Source organism: Channa argus, chromosome 13 (assembly GCF_033026475.1).
Source record: "Channa argus isolate prfri chromosome 13, Channa argus male v1.0, whole genome shotgun sequence".
Classification (NCBI taxonomy): domain Eukaryota; kingdom Metazoa; phylum Chordata; class Actinopteri; order Anabantiformes; family Channidae; genus Channa; species Channa argus.
This window is the reverse complement of record NC_090209.1, coordinates 23,859,961-23,875,790: the sequence shown is the minus strand read 5'-3', so window position 1 is coordinate 23,875,790 and position 15,830 is coordinate 23,859,961. Positions and strand designations below refer to the sequence as shown.

Genomic DNA, 15,830 nt, shown 5'->3' with positions numbered 1-15,830 from the left:
AGGCCCAGGTGGCTACAGTTAATGATTATAAGAGGTAAACTGGTGTTTTGTGTGATTTGGTCTTCAACTGAGAGCTGCTCTGGATGCTGAACAGTCCCGAGTAAAACCTAATTTGCCTTAGCACAAGTTGAAGAAATGCTGGGACACACGGGTGATATGCTCAATGGCTTTGTTGCCAAGAGTTAAGTGGATTGACACCACTGCCATGTCAGCGTGGGTTAAATACGAAGCTGCCAATTAGCTTAGCTTAGCACAAGGAGCAGAACCAGGAGGGAAGAACTAGCCTGCCTCTGTTGGACCGTAACAAAATCTGCGGCACAGTACAGCTGGAGCCCCCTAACACAACTTATGTGAGGTCATAGTCAAATCAATTTACATACACGTGTGAAAGGAAACATTCTAAATTCACACCCACTTCATGCTGTGACTGGTTAGTGACTGAGGTTTAAACGTCTCTCTCAGTTCTCTTTTTTATGTGTTACCAAATATATCAGTCATCCAAACATATTAAAACCTTCCCGGAGAAACCGTTTGAAAACATCCCCACATTTAATCTACGTAACCCCCCCCCCCCCCCCCCAATGATAGTACAATGACTATGATAAATAATACTATAATATCCTTATAAATAATATTTGTACACATTCGGGCAAATGTTTGAACCTTTAAGCTAAAAGTAAACAAAAGGCTAAAATCTAACTCTTGGCAAAGGAGCAAATGAGCACTTTTCTAAAAAAAACTAAAAAAAAAGGCCAAACATTTCTTCACATTTCTTGGCTGAGTTCTGATCCAAAGTTTTAGACGTGGTGCTATACAGGCAAAACAACTGTGGACATTTACCTTAAAATGATCACTTTGTCTCTGCACATTAAAACAAAGGTTCCCACATGTTACATGGGATTTCTCCTCTCGCAGATTCATTCAGAACGATATTTCAAACTTTGTTCTCTTACTATCTTGGGCACACAAATATTTTCAGGGGGAAATGATTCAGCATCGACAGAGTCCACCTGATCCTGTATGTCTCCAACAGACAAAAGTGTAAAAAAATAAAAAAAAATCAGTCTTGTAAAATGAGCTGGCTAATGACATGTTTTCATGTTTTTGTCAGTTCGCACACACCAATCAAACATCACAAGACAAAGACGTTCAGTAGCCACCATCACAAAGACCACAGAAGCTGCTGACGCTTCACACCATACACACGTGGCAAATGTCAGCCTGTGTGCGTGTGTGTGTGTGTGTGTGTGGTTGACATGTGTAGGGGAGAAATTCACACCTCAGCACACTGGATTACATGCAGACACGCACAGATGAGGGTGGTTGTTAGGCACAAATGGAGAAGAAGCAATAAATGGTGAGTGTGTTAGTTCCATGTATAATAAAATATAGAAGTTGGCAAGAACCTATAGCAGTGACCACACACACACACACACACACACACACACATGTGCAAAATGTCCTGTGGTCATGCAGCAGTGAGCGGCAGAGGAGAGAAAGCGGGATTGAAATAATGATTATGCTGATGATGAAGTTGCTGCAGGATATTAAAAAATAAAAAATAAAAAATCAAGTCTTGCAAAACAGAAAGGCGACAACATAAAGAATCAGCAGGTTAGAGCAGTATGTGATTGGTTAGATTACTAGAAACAGTAGGTGATTGGTTGAAAGGCCGAAGCGAAGCTTGGGCGTCAGCTGTGTCACACATAACAGGCAGCCAGGTCATGCTGAATCAGATCTGTCACTGACACTCCCTTTCTGTCTGTGTCTCTCTCACACACACACACATCAGAGTCTATGAGTGTACATCAAAGTGCATTATGCAGTGTATGGTGTATGCGTGCGTAAACACATTCCTTCGCCATAGCAGTTGGGTCCATGCACCCTTCCCGAAAATAAGCAGCATGAGACAGTTCAGTGCAAATATACTGACAGGCACAGGCAGACAGAGCCCTACATAGAGACAGTTTGGCCAAATGAGATCAACACAGAGGAAACTTTATGTCAACTGCAACAGCGACTGGGAGTCCAAACTGGGATTATGAGAGGTGGTTGGTCAGGAGATCAGGTGCTGCAGGTGGCCAAACTCGAAGGAGTCTCTATATATGACTCTGGCATATATGATAGACTGACAGACGTACAGACAGACGGTCAAGCAGTAGGTTCAGTGCTTATCTGTTTTTCCAAAGAGCCTGTCAGACAATAGAAAAACACCTCATGCAGACTGAGAAGGTTGCAGAATGTTACTTTCTCATTTTGTTAGCGCTGGGTTTGTTTTCATTTTGTCTCCATGGGAAGAGTAAACGTTCGAGTATATGACGCCCAAAAGCGTGACCGGACAGGCCACGAGGTCGGGGCACTGCTGCGTTTACTTATGTCTCTCACCCACTTTCTTTCCCTCTCCCTCTCTCCCTGTTGGCTCTCTCTCTCTCTCTCTCTCTCTCTTGCTCTCTCTCAGCAGTGCTTGATGGAAAAACGATGAAAGTTAAAGGACGTGAAGGAAATAGGCGCTGGAAGGTAGCGGGGCTGCTGTGTGCAAAACAACTGCTGATGAGAAGAGACTGCAACATAAACACAGGGAGAAGCTGTGAGGTAGATGACAGGTTAATGGCCCGGCCAGGTGGGCCGGCACTGAGCAGAACATGGAGCGACTCAGCTCTAATCCACGGCAGTAGCTCAGCAACCCTTCCTGATGCCTTCTACTTGCTCTTCAGTCACGGAGCAAAAAGTCAGGGCGGCAGCTTTTTGAATGAGTAAGAGCTTCGGCAAAGAATTGAGGAGCCGAAGACACATTTACGAGTTGCCCTAATCTCAATTCCTAACTTCCACCTTATTCCACTTTATCTTTCTTGGCCAAATTAAACTCTCATGTACAACTTTACTGTGATTACAGGTAGATAAAATTGACCCAGTCTGAAATGAAAACAAACTGGATCCATAGATAGATCGGCTCTTAGGATCCAGAGAGATCACTAAGGTCCAGCACAGCTCAGGTGGAGGGAAGCATGGAACAAACATCTGCCTGCATCATTTTGATTTGTGTATTTAACTTTTTTTTTCCAGTGTCTTTCTGAACTCGCTGGGCCCCTTTCTAACCAATTGATGCTGTGAAAGCATAAAAGGTCATATAGGCAACTACTGCCCAGTTTGAGGGCAGGATCTGCGTTGCAAAGAACTGTGGGTAGTGTAGTTCAGTGATGGCCTAGCAGCTTATACCACCTGCTTATAGCAGCTTATAGCACCTAGGGAATCGTGTGCAGTGCCTGCTTGGTGCTGCAGGATTCTCTCGCTATCACCCTGTGGATTTAGGTAAGATTGGAACTATTCATTGTTTCTGATATTTTCAACACATAACCAAAAAACCTCAGCGTTAGTCTCGATTCTTTCTGACTTCCCCACACAGTCTTGGATACCACTGAAGACACACATCTTTAAAATGTGAGAGAAAATGTTTCAGTCAAGGATTGTTACGCTAATGAGCTGAAATATTTCCAGTTTGTGTTACTTTTACTCATCTATAATTTAGAGAGAAATTTCTTTTAGAGGATGTGGAGAACAATACAAATAACAATTAATCTATGCGGAGACATAAAAATATTACTTAACCAGTCCCTCCGGGATTTTGTGGACCTTTTATGGCATAAAATGCCTGAAATTACAACAACCTTTCTTTAAAAAAAAACCCAAAAAACTAATGCATGTTGCAATGTTCTTAGGATGTTTACAATTGCAGCATTCACAGCAGATCAGTTACATTTATTGTCACAGTTGCAACATCACAAAATTTCTGGAAACAATGGTCAATAATAACATTATTAATAATAATACTCCAAAATTATAAAGTATTTTTATTGATTAACCAACACCACTTTAGGTAAATTGTAGGGGACGTGGTTAGTACTTCAGATTGAGCAAAGAATTCGAGGTGCTACTTCAACTTAAGTCATTTTTAGGCAATTGCACTTTAATTGGAGATTATGTTTGCGTACTTCTATCGTCTCGTATAGTCATCTACTTTTCTCCATCTGTGTGTATATACTTGTGGCAAAAATCTCAACAAAATACTGATTCCTCCCAACATTTCCTCTCGTGCCACCCTAAGGATGCAATTTTGTAAATGACTGTAAGTCTCACACACTTTTCTGCTAAATTTGACTTTTGTGTGTAAACCACTGCCTGACATCTACAGCAAAGTGGCAACGATTGTGCATTAGTTGACCTCGGGCTGTCACCATACAACGCCAAATGATTCAGAGCTGAGTCTCGTCAAACTCAGACCCTGCTGCTTGCGCCTTCACGTTCCCTTCTCGTCCTGTTTATTTGTCCAAATCCATTTGGTTTTGGACATCAACCACAACCAAATGCAAGTACGTGTCATTCTGGTGTTGAGACACAACAAGCTCTCTGAACCAAGGGGAGAAGTCTTGAAAAAGCAAGCAATGGGCTGGCAGTGGTGGGACCTGAACCCTACTTCCATACTTTGACTGCACATCCCTCCTTCCACACTTTTTGTTGTAAGAGCTGTCAGTTGTTGCAGCAATGCCCAGCTCTGAATGTAGCTGGAAAACCTTTTAATACACACGATAAAGTGCTGGACAGAAGGATGTGTCCAAAAGTACTTAAACAAAGCCCAGGTGACTCCTAGCATCTGTGCAGAAGGATCACAACAGCGAAGTGTCAGATGCACCGACTTGGGCCTCTCTGTATCTACACCAACAGGTGATGGAGCGACGTGTGGAAGGAAGGCAGCGTGGAATGGAAGGAGGGGAGGATGGACTGAAGGGAGCAAGGAAGGTAAGGATAAGCAACTGAGAAGACAGATGAAGACAATCAAATGAAGAGACAAGCACAACCGCACGGATGCATGCACACACTCTCGTAAACACAAGCATACGAAGCACAGGTGCACACACTCGCCCGCTGACAGAGAAACACACACAAGTCGAACCACAGCTCTCGGATGTGTCAGCGAATGCACACACGTGAACACGCTTGCAAACAGGCACGCGCTGAACTGACATACAAACAAAAATTAAGAGAAAACATGAGGGGTTGATGCTACTCTAGTGAGGAGATGGGAGGGCGAGTTAAAGAACAAAGGATGTCGGGAAAACAAAACAATAAAACTGGACAAAATGAAGAGAAACCTATAAAAGAAATCTTATCAGAATGCTACACAAGAGCCTGTATTTAGATCAAGTAAAATCTAAATACCTCCACAAAAGAACAACTCTACGTGTGAAGAACAATTATAAAACATTGCACAAAATATTCCTGCAAACAGGGAACCTGTATCATCATGTAAATGCAGAAGAAAGAGGAGAGAACTGTGATGGGGGAAGAGAGAGAGAGAGAGAGAGAGAGAGAGAGAGAGAGAGAGAGAGAGAGGAATAAAAACAGACTGGACAGGAAGCAAAAATATTCGGGACTTTTTGGAGACATGGAGGGAGGGGGGGGCAAACTTGTTACGTTGAAGCTGGAAATATTGTTACAGAAATAACCAGTTGACAACAATTGCATCACTGAACAAAGTGAGAGGAGCAGAAGAAGGAGAAAGAAAACAAGAGGGACCCCCCCCCCTTTTTTTCTCTTTTTCAACTGCAGCCTTGAAAACAGCAGCGTGTTGAAGGGCTTTTATACTCGAAGGTTTACAGTTGAAAGCCATTGGGTAATGAGTGTGTACACTCTCTGCACAGTACAGTCACAGACTTGATACCACAATATGATATTGTCGTGTGTTTTTAGATGTTTACAGCAGGGGTCAACCACGGTACCCACGCTTGACCTCACTCACAGACAGGAAATAAGACCCGGTGCAGGAGGAGCTGCAATTGGCTCTCTGAACCTCAGGATTTGCCTTTGTGTTGTTGGAAAAAAGATTCATCGTCTGGGTTTAAATGTCCCAAATGTGCTCTTTTGCACGTCTTTTGCCGGAATGCGGCGGCATGTCTGCCAGGACACCTCGGACAGAAAGAGAACAGCGAGACGCCTCCTGCACCGACCGACACGCAACAACCAAACAGACTCTGCACTGGGACCGGGACTGGATTTGGACCAGACCGGATCACAGCAGAAGGACACAGCCGGTCAGGACTTGGGTGCTGTTTAAAGGGGGAGAATAAGAGAAAAGAACAGAGGAGACATTGCACACACACGAGCAGCGAGCGAGCCAGAGGGGACACAACCATGGAGAGTAAAATTACTGCAGTCCACGTGCCGTGCAGCAGAGTGTGTGTCTGTGTCTGTGAAAGGGGTGTGTGAGAGAGACTGGAATGCGTGTGCGTGTGTGTGTGTGTGTGTGTGTGTCTATGTGTGTACATGCTTTCGGCGGACTCACTCCCGGGGGCAGGGCTGGTATTGGCTGTTGCGGTGGAGAGAGCTACGTGAGAGGGGGTAGAGATAGTGTTTACGTCGTGGAGCTGACTGAGCACGGAGGAGCGCCGTCTCACCGCTCCCTGAAACGAACCGCTTCGCTTGAACGTGCTCACTACCTCCATCTGCAGGACAGAGACAAAACAGCAGCACTCAGTGAGGACAGGACAGGCTGGTCTGAGCGCGCAAGAGTGGGTGTGTGTGTTATCCATCACAGCACAAATGACAGAAAGAGCATTGAAATTCCCTTTGATGTGCATCAGTAATTACAAAGATATCTGAAAACCAAAAATGCGAAGCGGTGACTGTGTGTGTTGCATGTTGTCTGCACACCAAAAGACAGGCACTTAAGCAGAGAGTCTGGACTGACTCTCTAACAGGCTGATACTGGGTGGTTCTTCGTGTTGATGCTGTTCTGCTGCCTTAGTGTCCGTTCTCACCCAAAGCAGCGCAAGAACCAATCAGTTGAAGTAATCAAGCAAGTCAACAGGCTGGCGATATAACAGTAAACCTCGGAACAATGTGCACACTCACACACACACACACTCAAGGAACCATAGCATTTATCCTCTCTCATGATGTTTGTGGGCGTCAAAAACACCACTTTGAAGTCAGAGGAGGCCATTTCGGGTCATTTGGGCAGAACGGACATGTTAGCTGTGTTGGAGAGAAGAAACTTGCATCATTATGTTTGGCACTAGTGAGAAGTACAACACAGACAGGATGAGAGAGACGGACTTTTAGAGAGTAAGAACAATTCAGGCACAGTGTTTTAAGTTAACTCGTGTATCTGTCAAAGAGGCGTCAATCTGTTCTTTCTTTCTTTCCAAAAGTCTGTGCTGTTAGTTTGAGAAGGCCATGATACTTGCAGTTTATTTAGGCAGTGTTACGACACAATTCAAGAACAATTTTCCAGCCAAAAAAAAAAAAAAGAAAAAAAAGAAGCATTTTAACCTAAAGCATTTTGTTCAAATTCCGTTTAGTTTCACACATTCTCCTTAAACAAACTGCATGTGTGACATGACCACGTGAAGCTTCTGCTCGGCATGTTGTGTGCGTGTGTTCCTATCAAACACTGCTTTGCCGGTCCGGTCAAGCAGTACCTGGGTCTGGATGCGGTTTAGGCCTCTGAACCAGAGGATCTGTCCGCGGCGCAGCTCTCTCTCAGCACAGTCGATCTCCTCCTCATCCTCTGCCAGCTCTTCCCCTTCCTCCTCCCCGGGCTCCAGCCCCAGACCCGCCTCCTTCAGGCACGGCAGCCTCTCCGTCGGCACCGTCGCGATCACCTAGAAGGCCGGTTTAATAAATTGTCATTTGACAAGAAGATGCTCGTTCGATGTCGTGTGGCCAGCTTAACTGAACAGATGTGAAGATTTCCACACATAAATAATAATAAACCAGATTATATTCGTTGCACAAAACAGAATAAATCAACAAAACTACTGTGAAACTGTTCCCTTCGCCTCACCTCAGGGGAAACTCTAGGCAAATCAGCACTGGCAGCCTACACTTGCTAAGTGTGGTTTGATTCAGCAGGCTGAAGTGCTGCTTACCTGCCCCCAGAGCAGCTCTCCGACCCCGACGAACAGACACCAGAGCCACTGCTCTATGTTGAGAGGGGCACAGCTGAAGGGCTTCCCTCCCCACTGCACAATCACGATCTGCAGCGGAAACACAGCGAGGAACGTCATTACTGTCACACAGATGCTGAGGGAGAAATGTGCACTTCAACATTTTAGCTCTGCTGCACCCACATGTCAGCACTGTAGGTAAAAAACATGCGTCAACAGTCAACATCTCTTCTAGTCCATCGTGATAATGCAAAGTGCTACAGTATGAGAAAGTCAAAGAAACCAAGTCCTAATCAGACATATTACTTTTTAACAAGCGATGCCCCACGCGCACAACCTCACAGTTGGAAGTTACTGTGACTCACATCATTGGACAATATTTTAATTATGATCAGGGCTTTTGGAATGAACAAAACATGTGGAATGGAGTGTGTGTCTGCCTCATGTGTGTCTGTGTGCAGCGCAGAGAAGATTCAAAGTGTGTAAAAGTGTCCGTTTGGTGATTGTGGACAACTGGACAACGCGATTGGCCACTGCGATGCCCTGAAAATGAAACAGAAGCCTCCACATCACCATGAGCTTGTTTTAATGCTTTTTTAGCTCTAACTTCGTTGGCTCACGTTTCTATGAATAGTGTTCTGTAAAAACCTAAATAAAAATATGTATATTGTGGCATCGCTGTGACGCCTCCATCACGCTGGCCTATGTCAGCGGGTTCACAATAAGTGCATTTCCAGAACTTGGCTCCAGCATAACAACCCCAGCCTGTTTCCCATCTTGGACCACAGAACATCGTGTTCCTGTTGTATGGGTCTACTTGCTTCGACAGATGTAGCAACAGCATTTTTAAATAGCAACGTGATCATTTACACGGGGAACAAAGCTCATCACAGTGACACTATCATCTTGACACCAAACTGCACAGTCATAAATCTCACTGGGACTGTGATGCCGTGTAACACATACAGTAATAATATCTTTCTGTAGGGTGGAAGGATCCATCTTTATTATTTATCTCTGCCTCTCACTTTTCCCTCTCGCAAGCTGCCTCCAGTCTTATACTGTATGTCATCTCTTCTTTTCCAAATTCCTCTGAACTGTCTGCGCTCGCACTCTAAATCACTGCCATCACTCTCCAGCTCTCTTTCTTCTCTTGTTTTTCCCCAGAGTGCCACCGAGCAGCGAGCAGCTTTGGAAAATATCCTTCCTCTCCCTCCATAACTGTTTGCTTCTCTGGGTTCTGTGTACTCACAGCTCCCTGCTCAGGAGCTGGTGTTCACTTTAAGTCGACTGAACAAACAGGCCTGTTTTGCTTGGTTTGGAACCTAAAACCGGGACTCACATTATCCAGAGCCCTGCACGAGTTTATGTATATTTTCGACGGTGGCGAAACAGCCAAAGGTCATGTGGAAGACAGTAACACTTGTGTTGCTTTTGAAATGCAGTGCAGTCATAATCAACGTCCTCTTTCTTCTATAGCTGCATTTACACAAACTTAAGTAACCGTGTCAGTCAGACAAATCCGGTTTCAATCGGGGAATACGATTACATGCACTTAAGAAACCTGGTTACAGTAAATCCACGTATGCATGACTGACACTCTCCAGGAGAAGTCCACCTGGGGAAATCAGGTCTGTCCAATCCCCCTGCACCAATTATGAAAACCACATTTCTTTCATTTCCATTTTTTTGTAAAGAAAAATCTGATTAAGTAAAAGTACAGTAAATGCTCTGTGTGTTGACGCTTTCTGCACGTTACACTTCCAATATCTGCAGACTTGCAACCTACTTTTAAACTTCAGCACTTTAATAATCTAATAAACCCTACTGGTAAAGTTTAGAGCACTTGGACAATCGCCTGATTCCACTTTTTTTTCTAACTGAGCACTAAGTTTTGGAACAACAAAGCAAACTTGTGAAACGTTCACTTGTCCTAAAAGTGCACTTCATTCTGCACAATTACAGCGAAACAAAACATATTTTTAAATGAACCCAAGACGAAAAAAGCAACAATTCCCCAAATTCTCTGTGGGTCAATAGAGGAAACTATTAAAATGCATTACAGCATTAACGCTACCTGCACGGCAAATGTTCCCAGAACGATGGAGCAGAAGATGGGGTTGGAAAATATGCCGTCGAAGACGTTTCTCTCTCCGTGAATCTTGCGAGCATTGATCTCGTTGAAAAGCTGCATGAGGACGAAGGTGTTGAAGATGATGGTGTAGTGCTCAGAGGGCGGGGAGTGGAGCGGAGCGTTGCGGCCACTGTCGATGTTAAACATGCGCTCGCCTGCAGGGGAAAACGAAAGGAGGAGGAGGCGACGAGAGGCGTGAGGACGGGAAAACACACTTCCGGCTGTGTTTGTTTCAGTTCTTAGTAAACAGAACACTGGAATAAAACCTGAACATCTTAATTCAACAGTAATAATTATTAATCCAAATTAGCCAGTTCAGGCTGTGTGTTTGTTGGTGTGTGTGTGTGTGTGCGCGCACGCGTACCTATGAACAGCAGGGTGAAGATGATGACCAGCTGGTACACCCCATGGCCCAGGATGTTCTTCATCATGGTCAGCGAGATGAGGGGGTTGTTCCGGCCATAAGGTTTCCGTAGCAACAGGGCCTCGGTGGGGGGCTCGGTTGCCAGGGCCAGCGAAGCGAACGTGTCCATGATCAGATTCACCCACAGCATCTGCACTGCCTTTAGAGGAGAGTCCTGCGCAGACAAGTGCAACAAGAGACCTGTGTCACGAACCAGGTGGGGTTGGCTCCACTACACCTGACGCCAGTGGCTGCGAGATGGCTGCAGTTCGATACTTTCAATCACCAATTTGAGTCCAATATGTATCATTAACATCATTAACAGATAACCACGTTTGTTTTGTCTAGTTTGATTTCTGGTCCAGAGACTTGATGATGATGATGATGATGATGATGCTTTTCCTGCTCTAATCACCTGCTCAGTCAGTGAAAACAAGTGTGTGTGTGTGAGTAGGTCCTCTTTGCACTTTCAATTATTAGAACTAGGGTCAAACTCTTCTGCAGTTAATGATGTTCTATCAGTGGTGAAGAAGTGTTGCTTCTGGCAGCTTGCGCGCGTGTTTGTGTGTTCGAAGTTGAATTGTGATTGTCAGCATGTTTCTCTCATTCCAATTCACCGAATGGCACAGATGAAAGGTTCCACTTAGGACGGGCTCTTGTTATAGTCATGTGATGCCGGCAGAATGGAGAAGACATAAAGAAACGCCACTTCTTCCACCTTGGAGGAGACACACTGCTGCTGACCTGGTAGGCACAGCAGCTAAACAACCTAAATATTGTTGCAGTTGGTTACAAAGTGAAAGCAGGCACAGACAAGTAGTGTTTAGCTCCTATAAAACGGGCTGCACACATTGTACTGGTGTTATTAGAGTCGCTGCTGCTGGAACTGGCAGGGTTGGTGCATTTGCAGCCAGTCTGCCAAACGTTCTTTTGACACGTCTGTAGTTCTTTTCACTAAGCGAAAGACATTGTTGCTGCCATAAATCACTGATGGCATGTTATGAACTGTATGTAGTGAAAACATTTCACACTCAGAATTTAGATACTTAGGCGGTAAAGCGTAAATATTAGTGAATTGACAGACTAGACTGTTAATACACAGCTTTGTACACGACTCCCGCCAATGGATCTATGTCTTCTACATGCTCCTTAAAGTTGTCAAGTGCCACACAACATGTAAAACTACATGAGGTAGCACATTTGGCAGTAATGTTTTGGCAGTGTGCAATGGAAATGTCAGCGTAACGTGGAGCACGGAGCCTTGTTTTAAAAAGACAAGTACTTATTGTAACGTTAACTTCTGTACTTCTGTCATAATACATCATGTAAAGAACAAAAACGTTAGTGTTCTTGAATGAGACATTTGCCGCTTTATTGTACTGCAGTAGTAGTAGTAGTACTTGTTGAAGAGGATTTCGTTCATTTAGGTGTTTTGAACCTCAAATCTGTCGAAAAGCTGCTCCTTTCAAGTTTGCTCTGCGGTTACCATGGGAATAGAGATTGGTTTAAGTTATTATTGCAATGCTAAATAACTGGGTTAGGATAATGCAATTCAGAAACAAATTAATAATACTTAGTTAATACTGTTATTCTGGTGACAAGTTGAGCCACAATTAAGGATTTGTTTCACTGTCATTTAATTAGATGTTATGATTTGGTTCAACTAAAATGTTGATTCTTGTTGTCTTGCAACAATATGTCTGAACATACTGAAACCGGTTCATCACAGCTTCCCTGAGGTCGCTAAGACCCAAAGCTGTACAAAACACAGTTATGAGGGTGGAAAATGAGCACTTTGAACATTTTCAAAAGAATTATGCTGCAAACATATTAGAAATAATTGTGCATACAGACATATATAACTGTTGCATCTGTGTGTCAGTGTATTTCTGCTTATATTAGCTCAGAGTAAAAATGCACGAGAAGCATTTTATCAGCTGCTTTGTCTCTAAAGATAAAGGGTGAGTGATTTGTTCAGAGGTGAAATTTGTTGAGTGTGTGTGTGTGTGTGTGTGTGTGTGTGTGTCTGTGTTTAATAATAAATCTGTCAACCTGAGTGATGCAGGCCCCAGTGAAGGCCACTATGACGGCCACTACGTTGACAGTGAGCTGGAACTGCAGGAACTTGGAGATGCTATCGTAGACATTTCGTCCCCACATCACGGCCTTTACGATGCTGCTGAAGTTGTCATCAGTCAGGATGATGTCAGACGCCTCTTTAGCCACGTCTGTCCCCGCAATACCCTGACAAAGATTGAGACAGAGCAAAGACAAGACAGAGACTCACTGCATGATTCATGCAAGCGTTCAAGCATCCAAATTATTTTGGAGTGCTACTTTCTCAATATCGTGTTGTCCTGCCTTCAAGTGTTACCACTTGGTGTGAGTAAGAGCTTCGGCCAAAATCAAATGGGAGCTATAGACAAATTGCAGTTTTTAACAGTTTTCTTCTTTAAATGAACTAAAATACATGAAAGTATATATATATACTTTCATGTATTTTAGTATGTTATATCAATTATACCATGCCTAACATATATTATTTATAAAAATACTAAAATGCTTTATGTTTTATTGTTTTAATTATCTCTATTATTGATCCCTTTTTTCATTTATAGAATGATAAGTGAGAATAAATGCATTTTACATTAGGCAGCTCTTGTGCTCCAAAACGGGTTTAAATGCTTCTAGGTGATTACTGTAACAAGTACTACAGAAGAGTTTTAACACCAAATATGGTGAATAATAGGTCAGGTTACCATGGCAAAGCCAACATCAGCCTTCTTCAAAGCTGGTCCGTCATTAGTTCCATCTCCTGTTACTGCGACAACCTGCCTCTGTTCTAAAACGGTGCTGTCGATGATGCCTGGGCACAAATAGGTAGCAAAAACAAGCTCGAATTACGTGTGTGAACGAACGTGTGTGTGTGTGTATGTGTGTGAGTGTGTGGGTTAATAAACCTGAGACTCACCTTTAACCAGTGTGTGTTTGTCAGTTGGTGAGGATCGAGCCAAAACGCGGAGCTTGGGCCAGATTTTGTCAATACGTTCCTGTTCAATCTGTCATCCAGTTGGGCAGAAATAAGAGGCAAAGAGCATAATGATGAAAAACCCATAGGGAAACTATTAAAAACCGCTTTCTTTCACTAGATGTCACTGCTGATCCAAACTGGCTCCTCTATATTCCTCTCTTTCAATCAGTGTACAGGAACCAGGATTCTTTACACACAGCACTGAAATCTGTGCTGTGGCTCTGCAGCGTAGAAAAGTGCAGCTTCACAGCACCAAATCCACAGCGGTGTCATTAAACATGTTAAAATGACGACTGATGATTGAGCTGATTACAGTGAATAGGTCAGATGCCCGAAACTGGATATTGGATTGGATATTGTCACGTCAGTGGTGATCGAGGGTGGGGAACCTCCGAGTGTCAGACACACACACTCTCTTTCAGAGCCGATTTTAACAGTTGACTTAAAGTGTTTCAACTGGGACAGTTCACATGTCTGGAGGTGAAAGGTGTTTGTTTTAGTCATCAGCCAAATGCAACAGTAGTGAAAAGTAACTGAGTAACATTTTAATTTTTCTAGTTCTCAGTCAGTGTCAAATGAAAATAAGGGACAATCCTCAGACTTACTGCAGCAAACATGTATGTGCTGCTGCCAGTGCTGCTCCGTGACTCGACGGCACCTCTCCACAATAAGATGGGCTTAGGAGCATATTTCTATTAAAAACATTATATACTGTAGCTTTAAAAACAACTTACTAATGCAGAACCTCTACTCGTAATCTGATGTTGGTACTGGTACTGTCATCTTAGGTCTGAATACTACTGGTAACGCTGCAGTGCAAAACTGATGCTGCTCAGCACAAACTGTTCGTGTTGGGTCAGGAGAGGTGGTATGTGTGGTACGTCCAAAATTATTCAATTTAATTTTAAGGCAAATAATGAACTCTTTTGATAGTGGATTTAGTGTTTCTGTCATTAGACAGGCAAAAATGCAAAAGACTAAATCATTTGCCACTTTAACTTCTAAACTGATGTCACCATGTAGCACTGTAAATTGTACTTTTTTGTGAAATACACATCATTTCTGATTAATTCGGCTTGAATGGTTGTGAAAACGTGTATGAGGAGCCTTTCCAGGTAGCTTTTACATCAAATGTTCACACGTACAGCACCTGTACGTGCAGGATAAAATAAATGACTTTTTTAGACTTTTAGACATTTAGACTTTAGTGTTGTTTTACAAAGACAATGTGTCAGAATTTTCCAGTACACATCATTTACTTTAAGTTTACACATAACCAGTAGACATGGGAGGTCAAATGGAGGCAGTTATGCCAGGGGAGTTATGAAGTGGGCTCCTCCCACAGCAGATATTTTGCTGACGTCCGTTGAAAGTTTAATTTAGCACAGCAATCGAAAAGAGCCTAACTCACCTCTCCCTTCTCATTCCTGATTCGTCGGTTGAAGTCTTTGCCCTCTAGGCAGATAAAATCTTCCCCAGGGTGGATGATGCCGCATTTAGCGGCGATGGCCCTGGCTGTGTTAATGTTATCACCCGTCACCATCCGCACGGTGATGCCTGCGCGCTGACACTTGCGGATGGCCTCAGGCACCTCGGGAGGGACAAGGGACATTTGTTCACAGCACAACGCGATGCCAATTACTTTTATAATATAGGTCACAATCACAAAAACTCAGCATACCGGCTGAAACCCAGCCCAGAGAGACACACGTGTAGCTTAAAGCCCCCTACCTCCGGTCGCACAGGGTCCTCTATCCCGACCACAGTGATGCAGGTCAACTCTCCCACTATTTCTGCCTCGTTTTCCCAGTCTGGCTCCGGATTGGACGACAGGTCACGGTATGCAATGCAGATGGTCCTCAGCCCTTCACATGCCATCGGCTCAATCACCTATTAATCAATTATTGTTACAGCTCTACGCAGAAAACACATCTCACCAGTCATCACACGACAGACTGTTTATCGGACTTTCTCTGCAGTTTGAAGACGATGCCTAATGACCTTTTGAGTAACTTTGTGGGAATAGCGCCTGACACAACTGCAGGGAAAATCCCCCCAGCTTACTGCAGACAGCAGAGGGAAAACAACGTGATTTAAAGACGAGGTGACATAAAGCTGCCACGATGCAAACTGAACAACTGAGCCGGAATAAAGTTGTTCAATGAAGAGAGTTATTTTTCTCACGGCACAAGCTGCGTTCATCATGAGCCAAATTTAGGTCAAACAGCATGTCAGCCAATTAAACGCTGCTCTCTCAGCCTGCACAGGTGGAGCAAATACACGTCTTTCTGCTCAATATTTCAGTTGCAACTACTAAAC

General features: G+C 43.7%; 1 protein-coding gene across 8 annotated transcripts in view; it reads right to left on the bottom strand.

Moving 5' to 3' along the window:
• atp2b3b (ATPase plasma membrane Ca2+ transporting 3b) overlaps positions 1-15,830 on the bottom strand; it is a 43,350-nt gene that overhangs the window by 1,596 nt on the left and 25,924 nt on the right. For 3 of the 8 annotated variants that reach the window (XM_067527486.1, XM_067527485.1, XM_067527487.1), the window contains 9 exons: positions 15,243-15,401; positions 14,923-15,102; positions 13,452-13,539; positions 13,240-13,346; positions 12,533-12,724; positions 10,442-10,655; positions 10,021-10,232; positions 7,926-8,033; positions 7,476-7,658 (listed from right to left, as the gene is read on the bottom strand). In XM_067527486.1, coding sequence (XP_067383587.1) covers positions 7,476-7,658; positions 7,926-8,033; positions 10,021-10,232; positions 10,442-10,655; positions 12,533-12,724; positions 13,240-13,346; positions 13,452-13,539; positions 14,923-15,102; positions 15,243-15,401 — 1,443 coding nt within the window. Of the gene's footprint in view, positions 1-6,318; positions 6,498-7,475; positions 7,659-7,840; positions 8,034-10,020; positions 10,233-10,441; positions 10,656-12,532; positions 12,725-13,239; positions 13,347-13,451; positions 13,540-14,922; positions 15,103-15,242; positions 15,402-15,830 lie in introns of those variants that run through there. The other 5 variants (XM_067527488.1, XM_067527490.1, XM_067527491.1 and 2 more) reach the window with 4 other exon arrangements.